The following is a 24,233-nucleotide window of genomic DNA, read 5'->3' on the forward strand; positions in this document are numbered from 1 at the left end:
AATTAAACTCAGGCTTTCGGGAAGATTGGGGGGGGGGGGGGCGGAGGAGAGAGAAGCGAGCTAAAAGAGAACGATCACTGGAAGGAGGAGGTGCGGGGAGGAAGCGGGGGAAGAAGGGTCACTCGGATCCCTTGGCTTTTATTCTTCAGAGATACATAATGCAGGGCAAGCGGGCGCGGGAAAAGTTTTGAGAGCACCGGCCGAGCTCGCAGAGAGATGCCTGTCACTTCCGTCCTCCTCCCTTCCACAGACCCTTCAGGCGCGGAGAGGTGGAACCAGCCTGAGCGCCCTCAGCCAATCAGAAAGGTGCCTCGCGTTCCCTGGCGACCGTTAACGCCAGGCCGTCCGTGGAGGAGAGGCCTGTAGTCCCATTGGCCAATCGCTGATCTCACTGGCAAGTAGGGGCGGGGCCTCTGGAAATGAGGCGGGACTGTCTCCTTGGCAACGGTCCCAGCCCTCCGGGGTGGGGGGAGTCTGGGAGGTGCTGGGAGGGGAGGTGCGGGAGTCGGGGTTCTCAGGTGTTAGGGAGTTCAGCCACGGGGTTCCGGACCCTAAAGCCTCCATTGGGCCAAAGGGGGTCCGCCAAGGTTCCCGAGGAGCGGCCGGAGCTGACCTGCAGGCTCGGGAGGGGAGGGCGGGAGGGGAGGGAGACGCCGCCCCCACTGGCGCCGGGAAACGTCGCTCGTGCCCGCTGACCTTGGTCTCGCTTGTCGCCTCGCCCTTGGCCTCGCGCATAGACGGACACTGGGTCCGAGAAGTCAGCAGACGCGCCCTTGCATAGAAGGAGACCCGGGACACAGGCACGCAGACTGGTCCAGGCCCCTTCCCCCCACGTCTGCTCTGGGGCGCCGGGTCCCCCCCCTACCCCAGCGCCGGGGCCATCCAGTCCAGGGTTAATGCCAACGAGTTTCCACCTCCAGCCGCTCCTAGAGAGGCCGCGGCGCGAGCCAGCGGGGGGACCTGGCCTCGGACGGACACTTCCTGTGAAGGGGGAGGGGGTCGGAGCGCCGCGGCCCAGCCCGAGGTTGAGGGGCGAGACGGCGGGGTCTCGGGCTGGGAGCGGTGGCCGAGGGCGCCAGGGCGAGTGGTGAGGCCCCTCACCTCCGAGCCCACGACGCGTGGGGACCCGTGCGGGCCGCAGGGCGAGCCGAGACCTTGGGAGGGGGGCGGGGCCGCGGGCAGGGGAGGGGCCGGCGGGCCGGAGAGGCCCGGGGTCAAGACGTCCGGCCTCGGGGGCCCGGGGCTGGGCAGCCGGGTCTCCCGGACGGCGCCGAGCGGGGCGAGTGGCGAGGGCTCCGATCTCAAGGCACCCCGGCTGGGTCGCAGGATCGTCCGCCATCGCCACCGCCGCTGCACCGGGAGCTGGCTGGGATGGAGCGGGAGGAGTCGCCGTGGGGCCTCGAGCCTCGGGATGTGCAAAGTCCTGACGAAATGGGGAGCCCCGAAGGGTCCCTCAAAGGTGAGGGACTGCCCCTCCGGGAAGTGTACCTGGGCCCGGGATAAGGGACTGTAGTCCGTGGGAGAGCAGGGGCGGGGTGGGGGTGGGGGCTTGGCCATTTGGGAGGAGGGCTGGGTGTTCTGGATCTGGGGAGAAGTGGGGATTTCAGCACCTGCTCAAGGGCCCATGGCTCTGTGTGTGTGTGTGTGGGGGGGGGGGGTGGGATCCAGAAGAGGTTTGTGGCAACTAATGGATCAAATGATCTTCCGGACACCCATAAATTCTGGGTTTTGTGTAATTCTTTGATCCTGCAGGCAACACGAGTGAGAATGAGGAAGAGGAAATTTCTCAGCAAGAAGGCAATGGGGACTATGAAGTTGAAGAAATACCTTTTGGCCTTGAACCCCAAAGCCCTGGGTTTGAGCCGCTAAGCCCAGAAATTGAATCCCAAAGCCCCAGGTTTGAGCCTGAAAGCCCAGGGTTTGAGTCCCGAAGCCCTGGGTTTGTGCCCCCAAGCCCTGAGTTTGCACCCAGAAGCCCTGAATCAGATCCTCAGAGTCCAGAGTTTGAATCCCAGAGCCCTAGGTATGAACCCCAAAGCCCTGGCTATGATCCCAAGAGCCCAGGCTATGAACCCAGGAGCCCAGGTTATGAGTCCCAAAGCCCTGAATTTGGTTCTCAAAGCCCCAGGTATAAATCTCAGGGGCTGGGACATGAATCCCAAAACTCTGGAGATGAACCTCCGACTCCTGAGTTAAAAATTCAAAACCCTGAACTTGAAGCTCAGAGTTCTAAATTCCAGGAAGGTACTGAGATACTTCTGAATCCTGAGGAAAAGAATCCCTTAAGCATCCCCTTAGGAGTTCACCCCCTGGACTCCTTTACTCAGGGGTTTGGGGAGCAGCCCACAGGAGCTCTATCCCTAGGGCCACCTTTTGAGATGCCTACAGGGACCCTGTTGTCGACGCCCCAGTTTGAGATGCTTCAGAACCCCCTGGGTCTGACAGGGACCCTCCGGGGTCCAGGGCGGCGGGGTGGCCGGTCCAGGGGTGGGCAGGGCCCTCGGCCTAACATCTGCGGTATCTGCGGGAAGAGCTTCGGCCGGGGCTCCACCCTGATCCAACACCAGCGCATCCACACGGGGGAGAAGCCTTACAAGTGCGAGGTGTGCAGCAAGGCCTTCTCCCAGAGCTCCGACCTCATCAAACACCAGCGCACACACACCGGCGAGCGGCCCTACAAGTGTCCCCGCTGCGGCAAGGCCTTCGCCGACAGCTCTTACCTGCTGCGACACCAGCGCACCCACTCTGGCCAGAAGCCCTACAAGTGCCCGCACTGTGGCAAGGCCTTTGGCGACAGCTCCTACCTCCTGCGACACCAGCGCACCCACAGCCACGAGCGGCCCTACAGCTGCCCCGAGTGCGGCAAGTGCTACAGCCAGAACTCGTCCCTGCGAAGCCACCAGCGGGTGCACACCGGGCAGCGGCCCTTCAGCTGTGGCATCTGCGGCAAGAGCTTCTCGCAGCGGTCGGCGCTCATCCCCCACGCCCGCAGCCACGCCCGCGAGAAGCCTTTCAAGTGCCCGGAGTGCGGCAAGCGCTTCGGCCAGAGCTCGGTGCTGGCCATCCACGCCCGCACCCACCTGCCAGGCCGCACCTACAGCTGCCCCGACTGTGGCAAGACCTTCAACCGCTCGTCCACGCTCATCCAGCACCAGCGATCGCACACGGGCGAGCGGCCCTACCGCTGCGCCGTGTGCGGCAAGGGCTTCTGCCGCTCGTCCACGCTGCTGCAGCACCACCGCGTCCACAGCGGCGAGCGGCCCTACAAGTGCGACGACTGCGGCAAGGCCTTCTCGCAGAGCTCCGACCTCATCCGCCACCAGCGGACCCACGCGGCCGGCCGCCGCTGAGCCGTGGCCCCCGGCCAGCCAGGACCAGCCGGAGGAACCTTCTAGCTCCAGAGGGGCCAGCGTGCACGAAGTTCCAGGCGCCGGAGACGAATGGGGAAATGGGCTATGAAGAGAGGGTCGAGGGCGCCCACGGGGGGCAGCAGGAAGTCCGGGGAGAGACCCAGAAAGGGCGAGCGGAGAGCAGGCTGGGCAGCAGGCCACTCCCCGGTGGGCGCCTGGCTCGGCAAAGGCTAGGCGGGGAGGGGGGAGGGGAGGGGAGGCTTCCTTAGAGTTGGGTAGCTTAGATTGGTAGCTGCGGAGACCCTGGTTGCGTCAGGAAGGGGTAGAAGGGTAGGTAGGGCGGGGAGCAGGGCCTGGGCCTCAGTGCCAAACCCCAGCCTGCCTTGTCTTCTTGGGCTTGGGAGCCCCTGCGTTTGAGTTCAATAAAAAAAACTTTTATGTGGTGAAAGAGACTTGTCCTTCAAATGTGTGTGTACACAGTGCCCTGGGCAGTGGGAGAGGCTAGTCAGGGCTGGACAGCCAGGGGGGCCCTGGGGCCTTGTCCGGGGAGTGCTTTTATGTTGGGGGTTTCATCCGAATGCCATCTGATGTTCAGGAGATGCCATTGCCCATTTACAAGCTGCAGAGGCACCAGGTCGGGGGAATGCTCAGCGTGATGCGCTCTGTTCTCTTCACAGAGGGTCTGTCTTTGGCCAGAAATCACTCCCGATTCCCAGGCTCAAGTCTAGTCTGCTTTCCAGCTGCCCCACGTGTGCAGCCCTCTTCTTCAGGCTCTGACAACAGAGTGGGTGTCTGCAGGTCCACCCCACCCAAAGCAGGTATCTGACCTGCCATGCACACTGCTTCAGACCCCATGACCTTCCCTCAGGTATCTGACCTGCCATGCACACTGCTTCAGACCCCATGACCTTCCCTCAGGTATCTGACCTGGTGTACACACTGCTTCAGACCCCATGACCTTCCTGCAGGCTGGCCCTGATTTGTCACAGCCCTGTCCTTTGGGACCACCATAGTTTGTAAAACTACACAAAACCCAGACTTTTTCTTGTGGGGAATGCAGGGGGAAATTAGTGCCTTCAATGAGTCTAGAGGCTTCTGGGGGATTCTGGAGTGTGGCCTCTTGACCTTTGCTGAGGACAGGCACTTGGGTGTCATTTGCTGTTGGGCACAGCTTGAGGCATCTCCTAAGGGCTGATGGTGCCCCTGCAGTTCATTTCACAGAGAAGGAAAATGAAGGGCACAGAGCCAAGTGACTCTCAAAGTCACTGTGTGACTAAGAGGCAGATGTGACATTGAGGTCACATCTACCTGGCTCCACCTCTCCCCAGAGCTTGGCAAATAGGCCCCGTGTAAGTCTCTTGGGTCTCTGTATCCTGATGGCACTCCCAGCTCACACCCAGCCTCGGGGCCTTGTAACTGGGAATGAGCAAATAAGTAACCTCTGAGAGAAGGCAACCCAGCTAGCCGGGATCTGCCAGAGAGACCTAATGAACACGTTCAATTCATTTGCTTGGTTTTCAGACTTTAAGATATTTTTGAAAACAAAACAACTATTGTTTAAGTCTTTTAGAGACCTTTATGAGTATCATGAGGTTTTTGTTTTTAATTTTTGAGTCAGGCAGAGTTGATGGGTTATCTGGTCCGGCTCTGAACTTGGCTCAAGCGATCCTCCTGCCTGAGCTTCCTGAGGATTAAACAGTAGGTATGTGCTGCTGTCCCTGACTGATGCAGATTTTTGTTTTTGGTATGGATATTCTATTATAAATAACCAGGATTTTCACATTTAAGATAGTTTTTTTTTTTTTTTGTTGGTCGTGGGGCCTGAACTCTGGGCCTGGGTGCTTGACTGCCTGATATGGTGCACTTTTTGAGCGAGGCATAGTGGTGCACACCTGTAATCCTAGCATTCAAAGGCTCAAGCAGAAGGATTAGGAAGCTGAGATCATCCTGGGTTACTTAGGGGGCTGTCTCAACACACACCCCTCTGGGAAAGTGGCTTCACTTCTTCCCTCCTGATGTCTTGCCTATGAGCCAGCCCCATAGTGTCTTTTTTTTTGGTGTCCGGTCGTGGGGCCTGAACTCTGGGCCTGGGCGCTGTCCCTCAGCTCTTCAGCTCAAGGCTAGTGCTCTACCACTTGAGCCACAGCGCCATTTCCGGCTTTTTTCTTATGTGGTGCTGAGGAATCGAACCCAGGGCCTCAGGCATGCAAAGCAAGCGCTCTACCACTGAGCCAACTTCCCAGCCCTCCCCCCCCCCCCCGCCCCCCACATAGTGTCTTGAGTCTGGACTAGAATGGCTGGTGGGGATAGAGAGGCTGTCAGGCTTTGGATGTCATGGGTCTTGCGTGGCTGGCTCAGCAGGGTCCTCTCTCTGGGCAAGAAAGGCCATCAAAGGACCATGCCTAGGGGAACAAAATGTTGCCTCTCACTTCCTGCCTTATATATGATTGCAGCAATTTCCCCAGTGCAGGGCAAGGAGCTTCGCTTAGTCACTCAGTATTCCCTGGGGGTCCCACACAGACAGCAGGGGCTGGTCTCCACTATTCCTTCTAAAGGAGGAGGGACTAGGGAGCCACACCTTTCCATTCATTTTTTCCCCCTCCTTTTGGTCACACAGGGGTCTGAACTCAGGGTCTTTGCACTTGCTAGGCATAAGTTCTACTTGAGCCTCCCCCCCAGCCCATTCTTGCTTTATATAAAAGATGACACGTTAAACTGAAGCCCCTCTGTACTACTTAATGATGAGGAGGGCAGGCACCTGCAGCTCACACCTGTAATCCAGCTACTTTGGCTGCTAAGATCTGAGGATCAGAGTTCAAAGCCACCCCAGGGAGGAAAGTCCATTCACTCCCAATTAATCACCAAAAGCTGGAAGTGGACTGTGGCTCAAGTGATGAGTGTCAGGATTGAGTGAAAGAGCTCAGGACAGTACCCAGGCCCTGAGTTCAAGCCCCAAGCCCCAGCACAGAAAGAAAGGAAGAAAGAAAGAAAGAGGAAAGAAAAAAGAAAAGAGAAAAGAAAAAAGATGAGGAGGGTTGATGTCTCTTTTTTCTCTTCCTGTCTGCTAAGGATCAAACCCAGGGTCTGTGCCTGATAGGTAAGAACAGGATCACTGCGTCATATCTCAGCCCCTTATAGTACGCATCCTTTATTGTTGTTGTTTTGGGGCCAGGGTCTCACTATGTAACTCAGGCTGGAACTCACAATCCTCCTGCCTCAGCCTCTCAAGTATTGGGATTACAGTTACGTCCTACTATGCATGGCACATTATACTCCCATCTTAAATTGCTAAATGGCTCTTAACTTTTCTCCTCTTTGGTATCTCTCTGTCTTGAATTCATCTCCAATGTCAGGCATAGGTTAATAGCTGAGGGTCAACCATGGGGTTGGGGCAGGAAAATAGAAGGAAGAGTAGAGGTCATTATCTTGGTCCCACTTAGGGGTATTGGGAGAGAAATTTTATTTTGTTAAGCCTGGCTGGAGCTGCACAAGCACAAACATCAGAAAACCAGGCAGTATCTCCTGCTTTACCCGATACGAATGTACAGGCACTATGCTTGATGTTGGGCTTGGGGTGTCTGTGTCTCTACCTTGAGCTGGGTCTCCCAGGGGGCTCTGAACGCTGTGAAGGAGCCAGGGAAAGGCTGGGAAGGCTGAGCTTTGATGGGCAGGGAGGCAGGGGGCTCCACCCTCAATCCAATGAAATTATGTCACGTATATATATCAACCCCAGGGGAGGGAGACAGGTATATACTACTACCCTCCCGGAGTGCACTGCGTGAGAACAGAAGTTAAACCAGTCACTAAACACTGATCAAACACAACTTGGGAGTGGGAAGTGAGGGGCTGGTGCCAGTGTGGACAAGGAGGGAACCGAACTAGGCTGGTGGGGGGGGGGGGAGTGGCCCTGAGGAAGTGTCTTGTGGGCTGAGATCTGAGGGCTGAGCAGAAGTGAGCCCAGGTACTGGAATAGGATGGTTCCAGGCAGAGGGAACATCTGGGCAGATGCAGACAGGCAGGAAAGAGCATGGCTCTGCAGAAAGGCTGGAGTACCTGGAGTCTCAAAGGTGAAGTGGAACCTCTCCAGGAGAAATGGGGCCCAATTATTCCCAGCCTTAAAGGCTTATTAGATAATTGAATCTTTGGTTATAGGTCAAGAGGTTCTGCAGCAATACAGTGACAGGGCTGAATTTGCTCTCCAGCTGCAGATGAGGGAGTGGGGGCTTCCAGGCCAGGCATGGAGGCAGAGACATCTCTACTTGCAAGGCCTGCAGCCTCTTCGGTCGTGACATTAGTTTCTCCAAATTTAGATCACAAGTTCCCTTGTGAGGGAGAAAACCAAGCCAGGCTGGCAGAAGCCAGGGCCACCTGGTAACTCTAAGTTCTCACTACTGTGGCCTTCTTGGCCTTCTCTCCCCTTCCCCCCCCCCCCCCCCCCCCCCCCCCGTAGAATCTCACCATGTACCTGCAGAGGATGCAGGCAGGGATGAGCTCCATGCTCAAGACAGGGAAACTGAGGCAAAGGGGGAAGGACACATAGTGAGGTGCAGGCTGAGGCTGAGCAGCCCCCCGGTTTAGCCAGTCCAGCCCTGGGTTCTATGTGTATCACGTCTCCACTTCAGTCCTTGTGATCTCCATCCTGGGCCTCACCCTCATGGAGGGGCCTTAGACAGTCCAGATCCATGGCTTTCTCAGATTCCACCAGAGGCCCAGAGCCTTCCGCAGGGATTCCATTTGGGACGCCTCCATCAGCCTCCATCATCTCCTTCAGGTTCCGCTTGAAGAATCCAACCTGCAGGAGGGCAAACATGAAGGGAGTGAAAGTCCAATCTCCTCTGCAGAGAGTGAAGACACTTGGTGTAAACAAATAATCCTGTGTTCCGGCCCACAATAGGGAATCCTGTCTGTCTTGTACATCGCTGTCTCTGATGTGTGGAGTCTGACACAAAGCCTCTGTCCAAGCTAGATGTGGTGGCTCAGATCTATAATCTCAGCACACAAGAGGCAGAGGCAGGAGGATTGTGAGTTTGAGGCCAGTTTGTGCAACTGAGTGACAACCTGTTTTAGAGAACTAAACAAAACAAAGCTAAACAAAACAAAAAATAGCTCTCCCTTTTTTCCTTACTGTTAGGTAGCTCTGTGTGTGTGTGTGTGTGTGTGTGTGTGCATGCACAAGTGTGTGAGTGTATGCTGGGGCTTGAACTGAGGCCTGGGTGCTGTCCTTAACTTTTTCACTCAAGGCTTGACACTCAACCACTTGGGCCCCACAGCTCCACCTCCAGCTTTTTGGTTAACTGGAAATAAGACTCTCAGGAACTTTCCTGCCTGGGCTGGCTGGGAACCACGATCCTCAGAGCTCAGCCTCCTGAGTAGCTAGGGTTATAGGCATGAGCCACCAGCTCCTGGATAAGTTTGAGGTTGGTACATGGAATGTCTGGCCTGCATTCCTCTTCATCTCCAACTTCTACTCCTTCAGATGCTAGCTCCTCCCCCAGGAGGTCTTCCCATGACCTTTTCTGCTTGAGTCAGGCAGAATCCAGAGCACACAGGTAACCCTCTGATTGAGCTTGTTCCTACCTGTGTCCCTTTGTAGTGTGGCCTTCATCCCCGCAGGGACCAGATCTATAGCGTCTGCTGCCTTTGCATTTTGGCATCTGGTACCAGGCACCATTTCTTTCCCCTCCCTCTCCCAAGCCTAATCATGTCTGCACCAGTGCTCATCCTACCAGTGCCCACCCAGCCTAGCTGTGCTGGCAATATTTAGCCCCCCTGAAATTTCTTACCTTGTAGAGCACCAGGAAAATGAGTAGCAGCAGCAGCAGCCCACCAGTGCCACTCAGCACGTAGATATGGAGCATTGACTTCTCGTACACCACATCGACCTTCATGAGGACCTGGGGGAGAGTTTCAAGAGTGCAGGGAAGAACGATCTCACCCCTAAATCTTCCTGCACCTGGCTTCACCCCCAGACCCCAGCCCAGGCCTCAGGATGTCTATCTAGGCTGGGCCATAGCATCAGACTCTATGGGACTCTAGACCAATGTGTCACCCAGTGTGGTTATTACAGCGACTTGGTACAACTGGTCGCTTACGACTTTGTGACTTCCTGATAGCTCCATGATAAACAGCTGAGCTGGTTCTACTGGCACTGGTGGCCACTACCTGTTATCATTGTTATTCAGGAAGCTAAATTCTGTGGATTGTGATTTTGAAGCCAGCCCAGGAAGAAAAGTCTATGAGACTCTAATATCCATTTAGCCAGCAAAAAGCTAGAAGTGGAGGTATGTCTCAAGTAGTAGGATGCTAGCCTTGAGTGGAAAAAGCTAAGGGACAGTGTCCAGGCGCTGAATGGAAGCTCCAGACTAGCCTGTGCTTGCATGCGTGTGTGCGTGCGTGCGTGCATGTGTGCGTGCGCGTGCGTGTGCGTGTGTGTGTGTGTGTGTGTGCCTACACACATTCCCTGTTTTCTGCTTATCTTTTTTTTTTTTTTTAAATGGTCGTGGGGCTTGAACTCTGGGCCTGGGTGCTGTCCCTCAGCTCTTCAGCTCAAGGCGAGCGCTCTACCACTTGAGCCACAGCGCCACTTTCGGCTTTCTGGTGGTTTATTGGAGGTAAGAGTCTCACGGACTTTCCTGCCCAGGCTGGCTTTGAACCATGATCCTCAGATCTCAGCCTCCTCAGTAGCTAGGATGACAGGTGTGAACAACCAGTGTCTGGCTTTGCTTATCTTTTTATACTCTTCTGCCGGCTAGACTGAAGTTCCTGCTTTCCCCCAACTCCGGGGCTCTGTGCTTGCTGCCTGCACAGAGCAGTCCCTCTCTGCACTGACTGCGGGGCTGGTGGCTATTCCCTAAGCTTCTCTAGGACCCTCATCTTTAGCTGACATCTGAGTCACAGCGCTTCAGATAGGCTGCCTTGCCAGCGGTTTGCCCCCATGGGGCAGAAGCTTCCTTGTGGCCCACAGTGCTGACTTGGGGAGGTTCCAGCCTTCCTTTTCCCATAGAGCTCCCCCATGCAAGCTTTTCTATGGGGTCCTGAGACACTCTGCCACCTGTCCCGGGCTTTGAGGCGGTGGATACCTGGGACTGGGCAGCCTTGCTGCCGTACAGATGGAAATGCTTGCTGCTGTTGAAGGAGATGGAGATGGAACTGCAGAGGCTGAACATGGAGGAGGCCTGTGGGCAGAGTGAAAAGGTATCAGAAGGGGGTCCCGTGGACTTCTGCCCTCCTTGATGCGGTGTGTGTGTGTGTGTGTGTGTGTGTGTGCGTGCGTGCGCGCACACGCGCAGTGGAACAACCCACACCAACTCGGCTCTCCTGTGGTATTCTAATGTGCCATTCCCCATTAACGACAGTGGGGAAGTTCTCCCATGTAGAACACATAGGAGCTATCCATGATAGCTAACCAAGAATGGTAGTGCATGCCTGCTATCCCACCACAAGAAGATTGAAGGATTCTTTTTTTTTTTTTTTTGGTCCAGTCATGGGGCCTGAACTCTGGGCCTGGGCGCAGTCCCTCAGCTCTTCAGCTCAAGGCTTGCACTCTACCACTTGAGCCACAGCACCACTCCCGGCTTTTTTCTTTTGCTTATGAGGTGCTGAGGAATTGAACCCAGGGCCTCATGCATGCAAGGCAAGCACTCTACCACAGAGCCACCTTCCCAGCCCCCAAGACTGAAGGATTCTAAGTGTGAAGTCAGCCAAGGCTACGTAGCAAGATTCTATATCAAAACCAAGCTGGCACATTTCAAACAAGTCATGGCTCTTTCATCTGCATCTGTGTATATGTAGAGATTTTTTGTTTTGTCATCAAGATAAAACCGAAAAATGGGGTGACTTCCCAACCACTTCCCGTTACCAGCTTCAAGCAGATGCTACCTCGATCTCCTCCACCAGCTCCACGGTGCCGATCACATGCACAAGGATCTCCTGCCGGAAGGCTACTGGGCAGCGGAACTGGGCTCCAGGGAGACAAGACTGAAGCCAGGAGCAGAGGAGTCAGAGAGCCCGGGCCTCCCCCACCTTGCCCCTGCCCCCTCCCCAGTGCTCATACACGCATACCTCAGTTGCATTGACCGGTATTTGCAGGTCCTCAGGAAAGCAGGTAACAGGAGGCTCCTAGGAATGTTGGGGGGTGGGAAGATATCCAGTTGGCCCCCAAAGCCTCTTCCCACTCCAGATAAGACCCACATGACCCAGTTTTCCTCCCTCGGTGGTTTCAGACTTCACTGAGTCTATGGGATTCGATCCATCCATCCTTATTCCCTCCCTACCTCCAACTCTGTATTGGACCAGCCTCCGACTTCTGGGTGGTCTCCCCTCCCTTTTTCTGGCTGATGCTCACCATCTGTACTCTCCAGGTGTGAGTGATGGGCCCATCGCTATCTGGCTGTGGCACCCTCACCAAGGCTTCCAGGAGGGGCATGCTGTGGTCGTGGAGAAAAGGCTGAATCCTTACCTGGCACAGAAGACAGAGACTAATTCAGGTGCCGGTGGCTCACCTTAATCCTAGCAATTCAAGAGACTGAGATTTTCGGATTACAGTTCAAAGCCAGCCAAGGCAGGAAAAGTCCGTGAGACTCTTTATTTCCAATGAATCATCAAAAAGCCTGAAATGGAGCTGTGACTCAAGTGGTAGAACACCAGCCTTGAGCAAAAAAACGAAGGAACAGTGCCCAGGCTCTGAGTTCAAGCCCCAGGACTGGCACACACACACACACACACACACACACACACACACACACACACACACACACCAAGAGACTGCAGAGTTTGAATGCCAACCATCCCAACTGCCTCCTACTCTGTGGGCTGTGGGATCTTCTGTGGTTGAGGCGTAAAGGGATACCATGCACACAAAGTGTCACACTTGCCTCCAGCCTCACAGGCTGCCATGTGAAAGCCCTCGCCCATCTTGAAAAGTCTGGTCTCCATTCTGCCTCTAAATGTCTGGCTGATGCCCCAAAGATGGGGCCGCTCTCCCCCAGGTCCCACAGCACTGTGTCCATACCCCTCTGGACAGTCCAGGGGCTGCTGTGTCTGCAGCTTCCTGAGGACAGATAGTTCTGAGGTCATCTCCAACTCCCTCCTGCTTGCCACCATACCCAGCAGGTAGGAGATCTCAAAAAAGGTCACTTTTCTTTCTGTTTGGAACTGGGATTGAACCCAAGGCTTTGTACATCCTAAGCATCTGATCTACCATGGAGATACACCTCCAGCCAAAAAAGGAGTCTTTTGAATGAATGCACGCATAAATATTTAACAGGGACAGATACAAAGATTAGTAGTACAATGAAGTTGGGAAAGACTTATTTTGGCAACTGCACTGAAGAGCCATTTCCGGATTTCTTTTTCTTTTTCTTTCCTCTTCTTCTCCTTCTCTTTCTCCTTCTCCTTCTCCTTCTCCTTTTCCTTCTCCTTCTCCTTCTCCTTCTTCTCCTTCTCCTTCTCCTTCTTCTTCTTTTGTCAGTCATGGGGCTTGAACTCTAGACTTGGGTGCTGTCCTTCAATTCTTCAGCTCAAGGCTACCACTTGAGCCACAGTGCCACTTCCAGTTTTCTGGCAGTTTATTGGAGATAAGAGTCTCATGGACTTTCCTGCCCAGGCAGGCTTTGAACTATGATCCTCAATCTCAGCCTCTTGAGTAGCTAGGATTAAAGGCATGAGTCATCGGCGCCTGGCTTCTTCTTTTCTTTGTGTGTGCCAGTTCTGGGGTCTGAACTCTGGGCCTGGACACTGTCCCTGAGCTTTTTTGCTCTAGGTTAGAGGCATAGCTCTACTTCTTATTTTTCACTGGTTAATTGGAAGTAAGAGTCCCAGGAACACAAAGACAATGCCTATGTGTATCTGATCCTATAAAATAATATTTATCAAATGAATTCCAGGAAATGGAGATTTTTTTTTTTTAAGTCTCATGGACTCTCTTGCCCAGGCTGGCTTTGAACCTCAATCCTTAGATCTCAACTTCCTGAGTAGTTAGGATTATAGGCATGAGTCACAGGCACCTGGCTCCTAAATACTTTTTATAAATAAGCTACCTGACCCAAGACTAGGAGACATAGAAATGTGTACAAAATGTGTTCAAAAGTGATGCAAACATAGCACAGACATATATCAGAGAGATCAAGCTGGGAAATATACATTTAATTTAAAGGGCTTTGTTGTTTATTTAACCAACACACATTTGTGAGCATTTTTGTTGTTGTTGGTTGTGGGTCTTGAACTCTGGGCTTGGGTGCTGTCTTTGCGCTCTTCAGCTCAAGGCGAGCACTCTACCACTTGTGCCACAGAACCACTTCTGGTTTTCTAGTGGATTTTATTGGAGATAAGAGCCTCATGGATTTTCCCTGTTGGCTGGCTTTGAACCGTGATCCTCAGATCTCTGCCTCCTGAGTAGCTAGGATTACAGGAGTGAGCCACTGGCACCGGTTTTGTAAGCATTTTTGTTGTTGTAGGTCATGGGGCTTGAACTCAGGGCCTGGGCGCTGTCCCTGAGCTTTTTTCACTCAAGGCTAGAGCTCTATCACTTTAAGCCACAGCTCCACTTTTAAGTTTTATGGTGGTTAAGTGGACATAGAACTTCATGGACTTTTTCCTGCCCACACTGGCTTTGAATCACAATCCTCAGATCTCAGCCTCCTGAGTAGCTAGGATTACAGGTGTGAGCCATCAGCTCTGGGTCATTTGTGAGCATTGTAAGGTATCAGTCAGTTAAGAAGGCCTAACATTAGAAGCATCAGGTCAAATTAACCATGAGAGATGGAGTCAGGGTTTTCAATATGAGGAGGGGTTCGGTGTGCAGGAAAGACATGGGGATGCCAGGGCAGCACCAGGTTTTGTCCAAGACCACTAGCCATACTTCGTGAGAAAAGGCAGAACATGAATGTGGAGGTCAAGTTCACAGATTTGGATTGCCAAATGCTGCCTTCCCTTTCATCTGGTGACTAGTGCACAACACAAAGTTCTCATGCGTATGAGTGCACATCAAAGCCTGGCCTCTGGAATTGCACAGGATGCTGTGGAAAATTTAGGGGTGATCATGTGGTGTAGGGGCTGCATCTATAAAGCACCACACACAAACCCCGGGGGGCTGGTGAACACTCAGGGACGCAGTACCTAGTAAAGGACTTGAAATAGAACAAGAGCTCAAAATGTTTGGATAAAAACCTACGTTCAGCCGGGTGCTGTTGGCTCATACTTGTAAATCCAAGCTACTTAGGAGGCTGAGATCTGAGGATCAAGGTTCAAAGCCAGTTCAGGCAGGAAAGTCCATGAGACTCTTCAATTAGCCATCACCAAAACAAACAAAACAAAAAGCTAGGAGTAAAGCTCTGGTTCAAGTGGTAGAGCACTAGCTGTGAGCATGAAAATTCTCAGGAACAGCGCCCAGGCCCTGCGTTCAAGCCCGCAATCAGTGGGCCAGCACAATAAATAAATAAGTACATAAATACATAAATACAACCTAGGTACTAGGGCTGGGGGGGGCGGGGCTCAAGTGGTAGAGTACCTGCCTAGCAAGCAGGGAGGCTCTCAGTTCAAATCTCAATTCATACCTGGTAGATATGCTGTACTTGGTGGATCTTGGGACCTTTGGGGGTGAAGCTGATGTACAGTGTGGAGTTTTCCTGGCTGTGGAAAGAGAAGGGCAGAGACATGAGTAGAGAGATGGCAACAGGAGCTAGGAGCTCCTAGGAAGGCTAGGAGCTGCCAGCTCTGGCCTGTGGACCACAGAGGTACCATGTCAGCCCTCTGGAACTAAGTCCCATAGAGGGGAAGCCCTGAAGCCTGGGGATGGGCCAAGCCTGCGGACTGCATCCTCCCCACAGCATGCGACCTCACTGGTGTCTCCACTATCTTCTGGTCCTGCGCCTCCCACAGGTGGATCTCTGCCTCCCTCCCCCAGCATCCTTGCAGCTGACCTCCCTCACACAATTCTCATCTTCTGTTTGCTGGCTCAGAACCTTGCTCCCTGCTTCCTGCCAGATCAGGTCCAAGCCCCAGGTCCAAGCAGGCTGCCTTCCCACCGCTTGTCTACCTCCGCCCTCAGTGGAGCCCACATGCTCCCTCCCCCCCCCTGCACCTTGCTTCCTGTCCCCATCATTCAGACCGCAGGCCGAGCTCCACCTTCTCCACGAAACTTGCATCTCTTCTCACCTGCCCTGACCTGCCAGGATCTAATTTTCTATTTTTTATTTTTATTGGTCATAGGGCTTGAACTCAGGGGCTGGGTGCTGTCCCTGAGCTCTACAGCTCAAGGCGAGTGCTCTACCGATTGTGCCACTTCCGGTTTTCTAGTGGTTTTTATTGGAGATAAGAGTCTCATGGACTTTCCTGTCCGGGCTGGCTTTGAACCTCGATCCTCAGATCTCAGCCTCCTGAGTAGCTAGGATTACAGGCATCAGCCACCAGTGCTCTTTTTGCTCAAGGCTAGCAATCTACAACTTTGAGCCACAGCTCTACTTCAAGTTTTCTGGTAGTTAATTGGTGATAAGAGTCTCATGGACTTTCCTGCCTGGGCTGGCTTCGAACCACCATCCTCAGACTTCAGCCTCCTAAGTAGCTAGGATTAGAGGCACGAGGCACCAGCGCCTAGCTCAGGCTCTAATTTTTCTTTTCTTTTTTTTTTTGGGGTCCGGTCGTGGGGCCTGAACTCTGGGCCTGGGCGCTGTCCCTCAGCTCTTCAGCTCAAGGCTAGCGCTCTACCACTTGAGCCACAGCGCCACTTCCGGCTTTTTTCTTTTTGCTTATGTGGTGCTAAGGAATCGAACCCAGGGCCTCAGGCATGCAAGGCAAGCGCTCTACCACTGAGCCACCTTCCCAGCCAGGCTCTAATTTTTCTATCAGTATCATTCCACTTGGCACTTGAGTTCAGAAGCACTGGAGAGCCGAGCTCAGACACTGCTCAGACACTGTCTCTGTCCTCACCTCACTGAGCCAACTTGAAAAAACAAAACCCAACATTCTACCTTCCTAGTTTTCCTTTTCTATGAACCAGAACATCCCACTAGCCACCCCCAGGAGTCCTTCCTGTTACAGCCTGCGAAGATTCATCGCTTCTGCATTTGGGCTGTCTGACTGAACCACAGGCTCCCAGAGGGCAAGATGCCACTGTGGAAACCTTTCTCAGGCCTCCCTCGCACTGCTGGCCCCTAGCGAGAATGCAGAGCAGCTGGAAGCAGTCAGGAGCTTGGCTCACAGCTCTGGGGTCAGCCTTAAATGCAGACTTCAGTGGTTCCAAGCCATGCGCCCTTGGGCAAGCACGTGCCTTCTCTGAGCGCGTGTTCATTAGGAGGATGAGGAAAGATGCAGCTGCTCAGAGGAGTGGAAAGCCCCAGGGACAGCCAGCAGCCAGCCAGTGTGCACATCTGACATGGCTTTTCCTTTCCCGGGTGAATGTTACTGACTCAGAGCTCTTAGAGGGCCTCCATCTTTGCAGCACTGAAGACTTTGGGGGCTGTGGTTGGGATCAGTTCTCTCTGCCTACCCACCCAAGCTTTAACAAAGGCACAGGGCTGGGAGGGGAACCCTGGGTGGTGAGGCTGGGCCCTGGCGGTGGAGACTGACTGGGAGAAGAGGTGGACGAGGCTCAGACTCACTCTTCAACGAGGATGTTGATGGGGTACAGGACAGGGATGTGGGTGGTGGCCGAGTTGTCCTCCAGGAGACCTGCGTCCTCATTCCGGCTGTGTGGGGCAGGTGGAGGGCAGCATTAAAGGGGTGTGGCCAGGCTGGGAGGGGGTAAAAGCCAGTGCAGGGATGTAGGGGCTGCTCACCAATGCGCAGTGCCACGTAGCTCAACGAAGTCCCCCCAGGAGCTGTTCATCAGGGTGTTAAACATCACTTGGACACCAACCTGGCAGGACAGGAGAGGGAAGACATGGGTTTTCAGGGGGAGGCGCGAGGGGACCTCACAGCCCCAGCCCAGGCACTAGATTAGCAGTGAACACAGAGCAAGTGCTCACCACAGATTCAACACTGGGCTCCATTGTATAGATAAGGAAAAGTGAGGCCGCAGAGAGTCAGGCCATGTGTGAATGAATGACCCAGTCCCAGATTTGTCTGAGGCCCCAGTGAGGTAGGGAGGTCCCTTCCTGGTGAACCACCTTCTCCCTCCTGGGAGCCAAGAACTCCCTCCCCTCCACTGGCTGTGGCCGGGGGCTCGGAGGAGGGATGGGTGGCACTTACCGAGCTGCCTGCTTTGAAGATGGGAGAGCTCACGTTGCATGAGAGCGCCCTGGTCAGGAGCCTGCCTTCCTCAGGACCCTCCTCACAGCTCACAGGTACCTGGCTGTGTGGCTGGAAGCAAAAGAACAGAGATTTGTCAGTGGATGGGGCTCAGGGTTCCCAAGAGGCCACGAGCCCTCCTGTCGGTCATGGGGCTTGAACTCTAAGCCTGGGCGCTGTCCCTCAGCTCAAGGCTAGTGCTCTACCCCTTGAGACACAGCGCCACTTCTAGTTTTCTGAGTAGTTTATCGGAGATAAGATTCTCATGGACTTTTCCTGCCTGGGCTGGCTTTCAACCGTGATCCTCAGATCTCAGCCTCCTGAGTTGTTAGGTTACAGGCGTGAGCCACCGGCGCCCAGCCCACGGAATGTTCTCAGAGAAGCAAATCAATCAGGCGCACAGCAGGGCATTGTGGTACACATCTACAGTCCTGGCTACTTGAGAGGCAAAGGCAGGAGGGTTCACTGGAGTCTAGGAATTTGAGGGCAGCCTGGGCAATACAGAGAAACTCTGTCTAAAAAAACGAAATAGGGCTGGGAATGTGGCTTCGTGATAGAGCGCTTGCCTAACATGCATGAAGCCCTGGGTTCAACTCCTCAGTACCATATACACAGAAAAAGCTGGAAGTGGCGCTGTGGCTCAAGTGGTAGAGCGCTCGCCTTGAGCTGAAGAGCGCAGGGACAGCGCCCAGGCCCAGAGTTCAAGCCCCATGACTGACAAAAAAAAAAAAAGAATTTGAGGTGATATAAAAGTTCTGCGAATAGCTGTACAACCATGTGGGTATGTATACTCAATGCCAATGAGCTACAGGCTTAGGAAAGCTTTAAATGGTAACATTTATATAAACATTTATCACAACTCAGGATCTGAGTTCTGTCCCTGAGCTTTTTTGCCCAAAGTTAGCTCTATTAGTTGAGGTGTAGCTCCACTTCTGGCTTTTTTTTGGTGAATAACTGGAGATACAGTCTCACAGACTTCCCTGCCCAGACTGACTTTGAATTATGATCCTCAGATCTCAGCCTCCTGAGTTGCTAGGATTACACGTGTGAGCTATCAGTGCCAGCACAACAGAAGTTTGAATTCAGGGCCTTCTGCTTGCTAGGTAAGTACGCTGCTAAATGAGTCACACAACTGAAATGTGTGTGTGTGTGTGTGTGTGTGTGTGTGTGTGTGTAACTATATGAAACTATATACAGAAAAGTAAGAAGGGGGCTGAGAGGGTGGCTCAGTGGTAGAGTGCTTGCTGGGTTCAATTCCTCAGCACCATATAAGCAGAAAAAGCTGGAAGTGGCTCTGTAGCTCAAGTGGTAGAGCTCTAGCCTTGAGCTGAGCTGAGGGACAGAGCCCAGGCTCAGAGTTCAGGCCTCATAATGGACCCCTACCCCCCCAAAAAAAGTAAGAAGGAAAAACACCAAAAGATTGAAAGCAGTAATTTCTGGGCTATGGGTTTAGATTGCCCAATATGTACAATACCCTAGGTTTGACTCCTAGCCTACACACAAAAAAATAGTGAATAAATAAACAACTAAATAAATGTCTTTTTTGTGTGTATGTGTGTGCCAGAAGTGGGGCTTGAACTCAGGGCCTGCATGCTCTCTCTTAGCTTTTTTTTTTTTTTTTTGTCAGCTGTGGGGCCTGAACTCTGGGCCTGGGCACTGTCCCTCAGCTCTTCAGCTCAAGGATAGCACTCTACCACTTGAGCCACAGCGCCGCTTCTGGCTTTTTCTGCTAATGTGGTGCTGAGGAATTGAACCCAGGGCCTCATGCATGCAAGGCGAGCACTCTACCACTGAGCCACCCTCCCAGACCTCTCTCTTAGCTTTTTGCTCAAGGATGGTGCTCTACCACTTGAGCCATACCTCCACTTTCAGATTTTTGCTAGTTCATTGGAAATAAGAGTCTCATGAACTTTTCTGCTCAAGCTGGCTTTGAAGGTAGATTCTTAGATCTCAGTTTCCCGTGTAGCTAGGATTACAGGTGTGAGCCACTATTGCGTAGCCATGACCATCTTGTTATTTTTTAAGAAAAAAATCATACTAATTTTAAAATAAAAGTTTGACACACAGCTCACAGACACTGGCCCCTCTCTGAGGGAGTGAGACCAGGTCGTTGTGTATACTGCACACTACCCTTGCCCCTCTTCCACACGCCCCTTTCCTAAGACACTCACTAAATTGTGGGTGTCCCCGCTTTTTAAAAAAAGTTGTGGATCTAAGAAGGTAAACTGTGTGCCTCAGTTCACAGAACTTAAGGAGGTTCTGGGAACTTAAGGGAGTGGCCCTCAGATTCTGCATTCCCAACACCGTCCTGGCTGCCTGAGGTCCAAGGAGGCAGCCAGGGCCCCTGTAGGAATCGCAGCGCCAGCGGCGGTCTAGCTCACCTTCAGCGCTTCTGCCTTGCGGAAGGAGAGGCCACTTGGGAACTCCAGGACCAGCTGGACCCAATAGGCATCTTCTCCCTGGTTACTCAGCAGCCATTCCACAGCCAGGCTGGCGGAGGGTGTCAGAGGCAGGAATATGGATCTGCAGAGGCAAGAGGAAGCAAGCAGGACTGAAGTGAGCGCTTCAGAACCAAGGGATCTGATAGGTTACGAGAAACAAGCTCCTGTGTACACGTATCATCATAAGGACACAAATTTGTTCCTTTGCAGTTTGTTGGTTTTGCCAGGGCTGGGGCTCGAATTCAGGGCACTATCTGGGCCTGTCTCTGGGCCTGGGCACTGTCTCTGAGCTTCTCTGTGCTCGAGGCAAGCACTCTACCACTTCAGTCACAGTACCACTTCTGGCTTTTTCTGTGTAGTTCATTGGAGATAAAAGTCTCATGGACTTTCCTGCCTGGACTGGCTATGACTGCAATCCTCCTGAGTAGCTAGGATTACAGACGTGAGCCACCAGTGCCTGGCTGAATTTATTCCTCTGTGTGTGTGGTTGTGTATGTGTATGTGTGTGTGATATTGAGGTTTGAGCTCAGAGCTTTGTGCTTGCTAGGCAGGCGCTTTACCACTTGAGCTAGACCTCCATCTCCTTTTTGCTATAGTTACTTTTTTCAGACAGGGACTTCCATTTTTTGCCCAGGTCAGCCTACATACACTGCAGTCCTCCTACCCATGACTCCCATGTAGCAGGCATGTGCACTACATTGCCTGGCCTGAGATTGGTGCTTTTCAGAGAGGGGAAACTGAGGCCCCGAGAAGAGGTGACATCCCCTGCTGACATATTCAGGGGTTAGAGAGAAGGAAGAGAGAACTCTAATCCAAAGTGTTTTTGGCATCCTCAGGAGACCAGAGCCTAACAGAGAGGTAGATGCTCTACAGACCTAGCGGGCAAGGACAGCGCCAAATTCGCTTCACACTTCTTATCCTCCCCACAGTTCTTCTCAAAAGGGATCTGAAAGTCAAGAAGACATGATGGGAGACTCAGGCTCCAGACCAGCGGGGGCCAAGCTGGGCTGAGCCTGCATCTGCCCTTCCTCCCTCTTGCCTCCTCCCTCCTTCCACCCCCACCCCCCCCCTCCCCCCCCCCCAGAGCTCAGGAACAAACTCAGGGCCTTGGACTTGCCAGGCAATTGCTCTTCCACTGAGCTAAATCCCCAAATGCCCTCCCTCCCCCTTACCTCCAGGACCTCTGAATGTGGCAAGGGTCTCAGGATGGGCTGCATGTCTTTGATCTGAATAAGGAGTGGAGACAGGAGCTCTGCTGGTTTAGTGAGCCTCAGGAAGAGGAAGTGGGCAGCTGGAATGGCTGTGGCCTTTCTACCAAGAGCCAGTACCTCCACAGGGCTGGCCCTGTGCCTAGGCTCTGCAGCTCCCCTCTGGCGGTACTGCCAGTGGGAGACAGGGACTTGGGACACCTCACTCCCTCTCATGGGAAAGGCCTTTAATTCTAGGGGTAATAAGACCCTAGAAGGATGTTATGAGTTACCAGTTGGTATATTCTCAAAAGAATCCAGCCTCCTCTACCTTCAGGTGACTTGCCAGGCAGTCTCCAGAGCCTTGTTGACCCGCTGAAGTCCTGGTGATCTCTGCTGACTCCTCCCTACCATTCTCAACACGGACACTCAATGTCCCATCACCCCAGGAACAAGGGGCCTTCAACTTGCTCAGCCATCTTTCTGCCAGAAGTGAGATCCACCTGACCATTTCCCTTGACCTTACCCCGCTTCACTATCTAACCAAAGTCTATCCCTTCTCCAAGAGCCAGAACCAATGCCACTTCCCCCGGGAAGTCTTTTTGGCTTTCACAGTGATCACAAGTGTATTTTCCCTCAGCTTCCACATTGCGTAGTTTGGCCTTGTCTTACTGCCCGTGGCAGGACCGGTGATTCCCTACACCTTCGTTGTCAGCTCTTTCAAACAGAACCTCTACTTTTTGTCTAGTAGAATATCTGCACAGTCAGCCTCAACCAGAGAGCCTCTAAGGTAGCTGGGAATGATCATGGGGCTAAGTTCTGACCAATGAGATTCAGTGAAAGTGTTAAGGCAGGGTGTTTAGGAAATACTTCTCTTCTTCTGCCCTCCAGTGCACACCTGATGGCCAGAGCCTGAGCAGCAGGAGGCCCAGACAGGTGGAGAAGCACTGAATCCAAGGCTTCTGGTTTAGAGCAGGGTAAGCAATCTAGGTAGGAAGACTTCACTAGGCCCCCACCTGTTTAGTAAATACAGGGTTACTGGGACTCAGCCACACCCTCTGGTCTTCCTGTGGTGTGACTCTGATGTTGCAGAAGCAAAGCTGATTGGTTGCAACAGAAACCACGTGGCCTGCAGAGCCAATAGCAGGTATTATAAAGCTCTTTCCAGATAAAGTCTGCCAACCCTGACTTGGGGCATAGAACTGCCACACCTGCCTATCCCTGCCTTTTATAGAAAAGACAGTTTTTTATTTCTTTAGTATTTTATTATTGTTCGTGCTGGTACTAGGGCTTGAACTTGGAATCTTGCATTCCCACTTAGCTTTTCCGCTCAAGGTTGAGGCATAGCTCCACGGTTGGCTTTTTGCTAGTTAATTGGAGATAAGATTTTATGGACTGGCTTTGAACTGGGATTCTCAGATCTGAGCTTTCTGAGGAACTAGGATTCCAGGCGTGAGCCACCAGCACCTGGCAAGGCAGACTTTTAAAAGGCACTTTTTATGAACTGGCTCAGGGAAGCCAGTGCCTTAACACAGGCAGGGCTCTGTCAGCCCTGCCCCTCCTCACCGTGACAGCTCACCCACGCTGAATACACAGGGGCAAGGAGGCTAATCAAGATGCCCTGTCTTCCACCAATAAAGGACGAGCCCAGAGCTAGACCCTCTCTAAAGTTCTCTGGAATTTACATGTTGAGAAACAAGGCACTCTTGGGGGCTGCAGCGGGTCGAGGATCTGGAGTAGGTTCACTGAAGGGCCTGGAGAACTGACCATCATCAACTATTCCCTTTCTTCCAAAAGTTGTTTGCTTCTTCAAACTGTATTTATTTACTTGTTTACTTCTGGTGCTGGTACTGGGACTTGAACTCAGGGTCTTCTGCTCTTGCTTAGCTTTTTTACTTAATGCTGATGCTCTACCACATAAGCTACTTCTGGCTTTTTGTTGATTAATTGGAGATAAACCTCACTTTTCTGCCAGATCTGGATTCAAACTTTGAGCCTCAGATCACTGCCTCCTGAGAACAAGGCTTGAGGAGTGTGCCACCAGGGCCCAGCTCAAATTTCTTTTAAATGCGAATTTTTACAAATCTTTTTTTCCCCCTGCTTATGTAAGCCATATTTAGTTTCTGTTGCTTATAGCCAAAGACTCATGTATCACTTCTCCACAAATGAAATTTCTACTTCCCTCTACTGTCCCGCAAGTCTTCAGCCAATCTCTTCTTACCATCCTTGGGCTCCCTGGTGTCCCTTCGTCCTCCAACAGAGAGAAATTCAGAGAGACATTGATGGGGGAGATGAGATCTTGAATGCAGACCTGAGGATGAGAAGAATACAATCTATATCATGTCTAGCCTTCATCATAGTTCCAGCTGAGTGTCTGCCTTGTCTGCATTTTACCAACAATGAAATTCTAGTACTTGGCTAAGGCTTTATCAGTAGTAAATGTTTTTTCACTACTTGCCATTTACAACATATCATGTGTTTATACTGTACCTGTGATACTTCAAAGCATAAACTTCTGTTCTTCATCTACAGCTCCATGGCAGACATCATTAGTCAATCCCAGCACTATTTCTCATTTAGTCCTAATGAGAACCCTCAATCTTTGCCAAACTGTTCTAAGCAGACATCATCAAAGTTTGCAAAATAATGTTCCAAAAAACTAGACTAACCTAACCTAGTTTTCTATCCTAAAATACTACTTCCTTGGGGGTGGAGAGAGGGGAGTGTGATTCAAGTAGTAGAGTATCTATTTAGCAAATGTGAGGTCCTGAGTACAAACTCTGGCCCCAGTATTAAAAAGCTTCAAGCCAAGTGCCAATGGCTCATACCTGTAATCCTAGCTACTCAGGAGGCTGAGATGTGGAAATCATGGTTTGAAGCCAGCTGGGGCAGGAAAGCCCATGAGGCTCTTATTTCCAATTAACTACCAAAAATGCCAGAAGTAGAATTATGGCTCAAGTGATAGAGTGATAGCCTTGAGGGGAAAAAAAAAAGCTTAGGGACAGCACCCTGAGTTTAAGCCCTGAACCAGC

General features: G+C 52.5%; 2 protein-coding genes across 2 annotated transcripts in view; one reads left to right on the plus strand and one right to left on the minus strand.

The window, feature by feature from the left end:
• The first annotated feature begins 1,181 nt into the window (after positions 1–1,181).
• On the plus strand, positions 1,182–3,798 carry Znf768 (zinc finger protein 768). Its single transcript, XM_042666825.1, has 2 exons — positions 1,182–1,459; positions 1,753–3,798. Exons 1-2 carry the CDS (start codon positions 1,372–1,374, stop codon positions 3,348–3,350), a joined length of 1,686 nt encoding a protein of 561 aa, XP_042522759.1. The 5' UTR covers positions 1,182–1,371; the 3' UTR covers positions 3,351–3,798.
• A 3,988-nt stretch (positions 3,799–7,786) lies between these two features.
• The window catches only part of Itgal (integrin subunit alpha L), a 38,389-nt gene continuing 21,942 nt past the window's right edge, over positions 7,787–24,233 (minus strand). The window contains exons 18-31 of the mRNA XM_042666824.1: positions 23,423–23,512; positions 21,187–21,240; positions 20,890–20,960; positions 19,955–20,096; positions 17,535–17,645; positions 17,123–17,202; positions 16,946–17,032; positions 14,903–14,978; positions 11,695–11,808; positions 11,412–11,468; positions 11,229–11,327; positions 10,430–10,525; positions 9,134–9,244; positions 7,787–8,142 (exon numbers count right to left, since the gene is read on the minus strand). Of these exons, the coding sequence (XP_042522758.1) occupies positions 7,969–8,142; positions 9,134–9,244; positions 10,430–10,525; positions 11,229–11,327; positions 11,412–11,468; positions 11,695–11,808; positions 14,903–14,978; positions 16,946–17,032; positions 17,123–17,202; positions 17,535–17,645; positions 19,955–20,096; positions 20,890–20,960; positions 21,187–21,240; positions 23,423–23,512 (1,362 nt within the window). The 3' untranslated portion in view covers positions 7,787–7,968. The remainder of the gene's footprint in view (positions 8,143–9,133; positions 9,245–10,429; positions 10,526–11,228; positions 11,328–11,411; positions 11,469–11,694; positions 11,809–14,902; positions 14,979–16,945; positions 17,033–17,122; positions 17,203–17,534; positions 17,646–19,954; positions 20,097–20,889; positions 20,961–21,186; positions 21,241–23,422; positions 23,513–24,233) is intronic.

The sequence above is a fragment of the Dipodomys spectabilis genome, unplaced genomic scaffold (genome assembly GCF_019054845.1).
Source record: "Dipodomys spectabilis isolate Male_0828 unplaced genomic scaffold, ASM1905484v1 ptg000366l, whole genome shotgun sequence".
In the NCBI taxonomy this organism is placed as follows: domain Eukaryota; kingdom Metazoa; phylum Chordata; class Mammalia; order Rodentia; family Heteromyidae; genus Dipodomys; species Dipodomys spectabilis.

What these genes read in the sequence shown, in the direction of transcription:
- Znf768 (XM_042666825.1), top strand. Translation starts at nt 1,372, where the DNA reads ATGGAGCGGGAGGAGTCGCCGTGGGGCCTCGAGCCTCGGGATGTGCAA. An exon ending in CCCCGAAGGGTCCCTCAAAG is followed by an intron (nt 1,460 to 1,752) that starts GTGAGGGACTGC and finishes TTGATCCTGCAG; the next exon opens with GCAACACGAGTGAGAATGAG.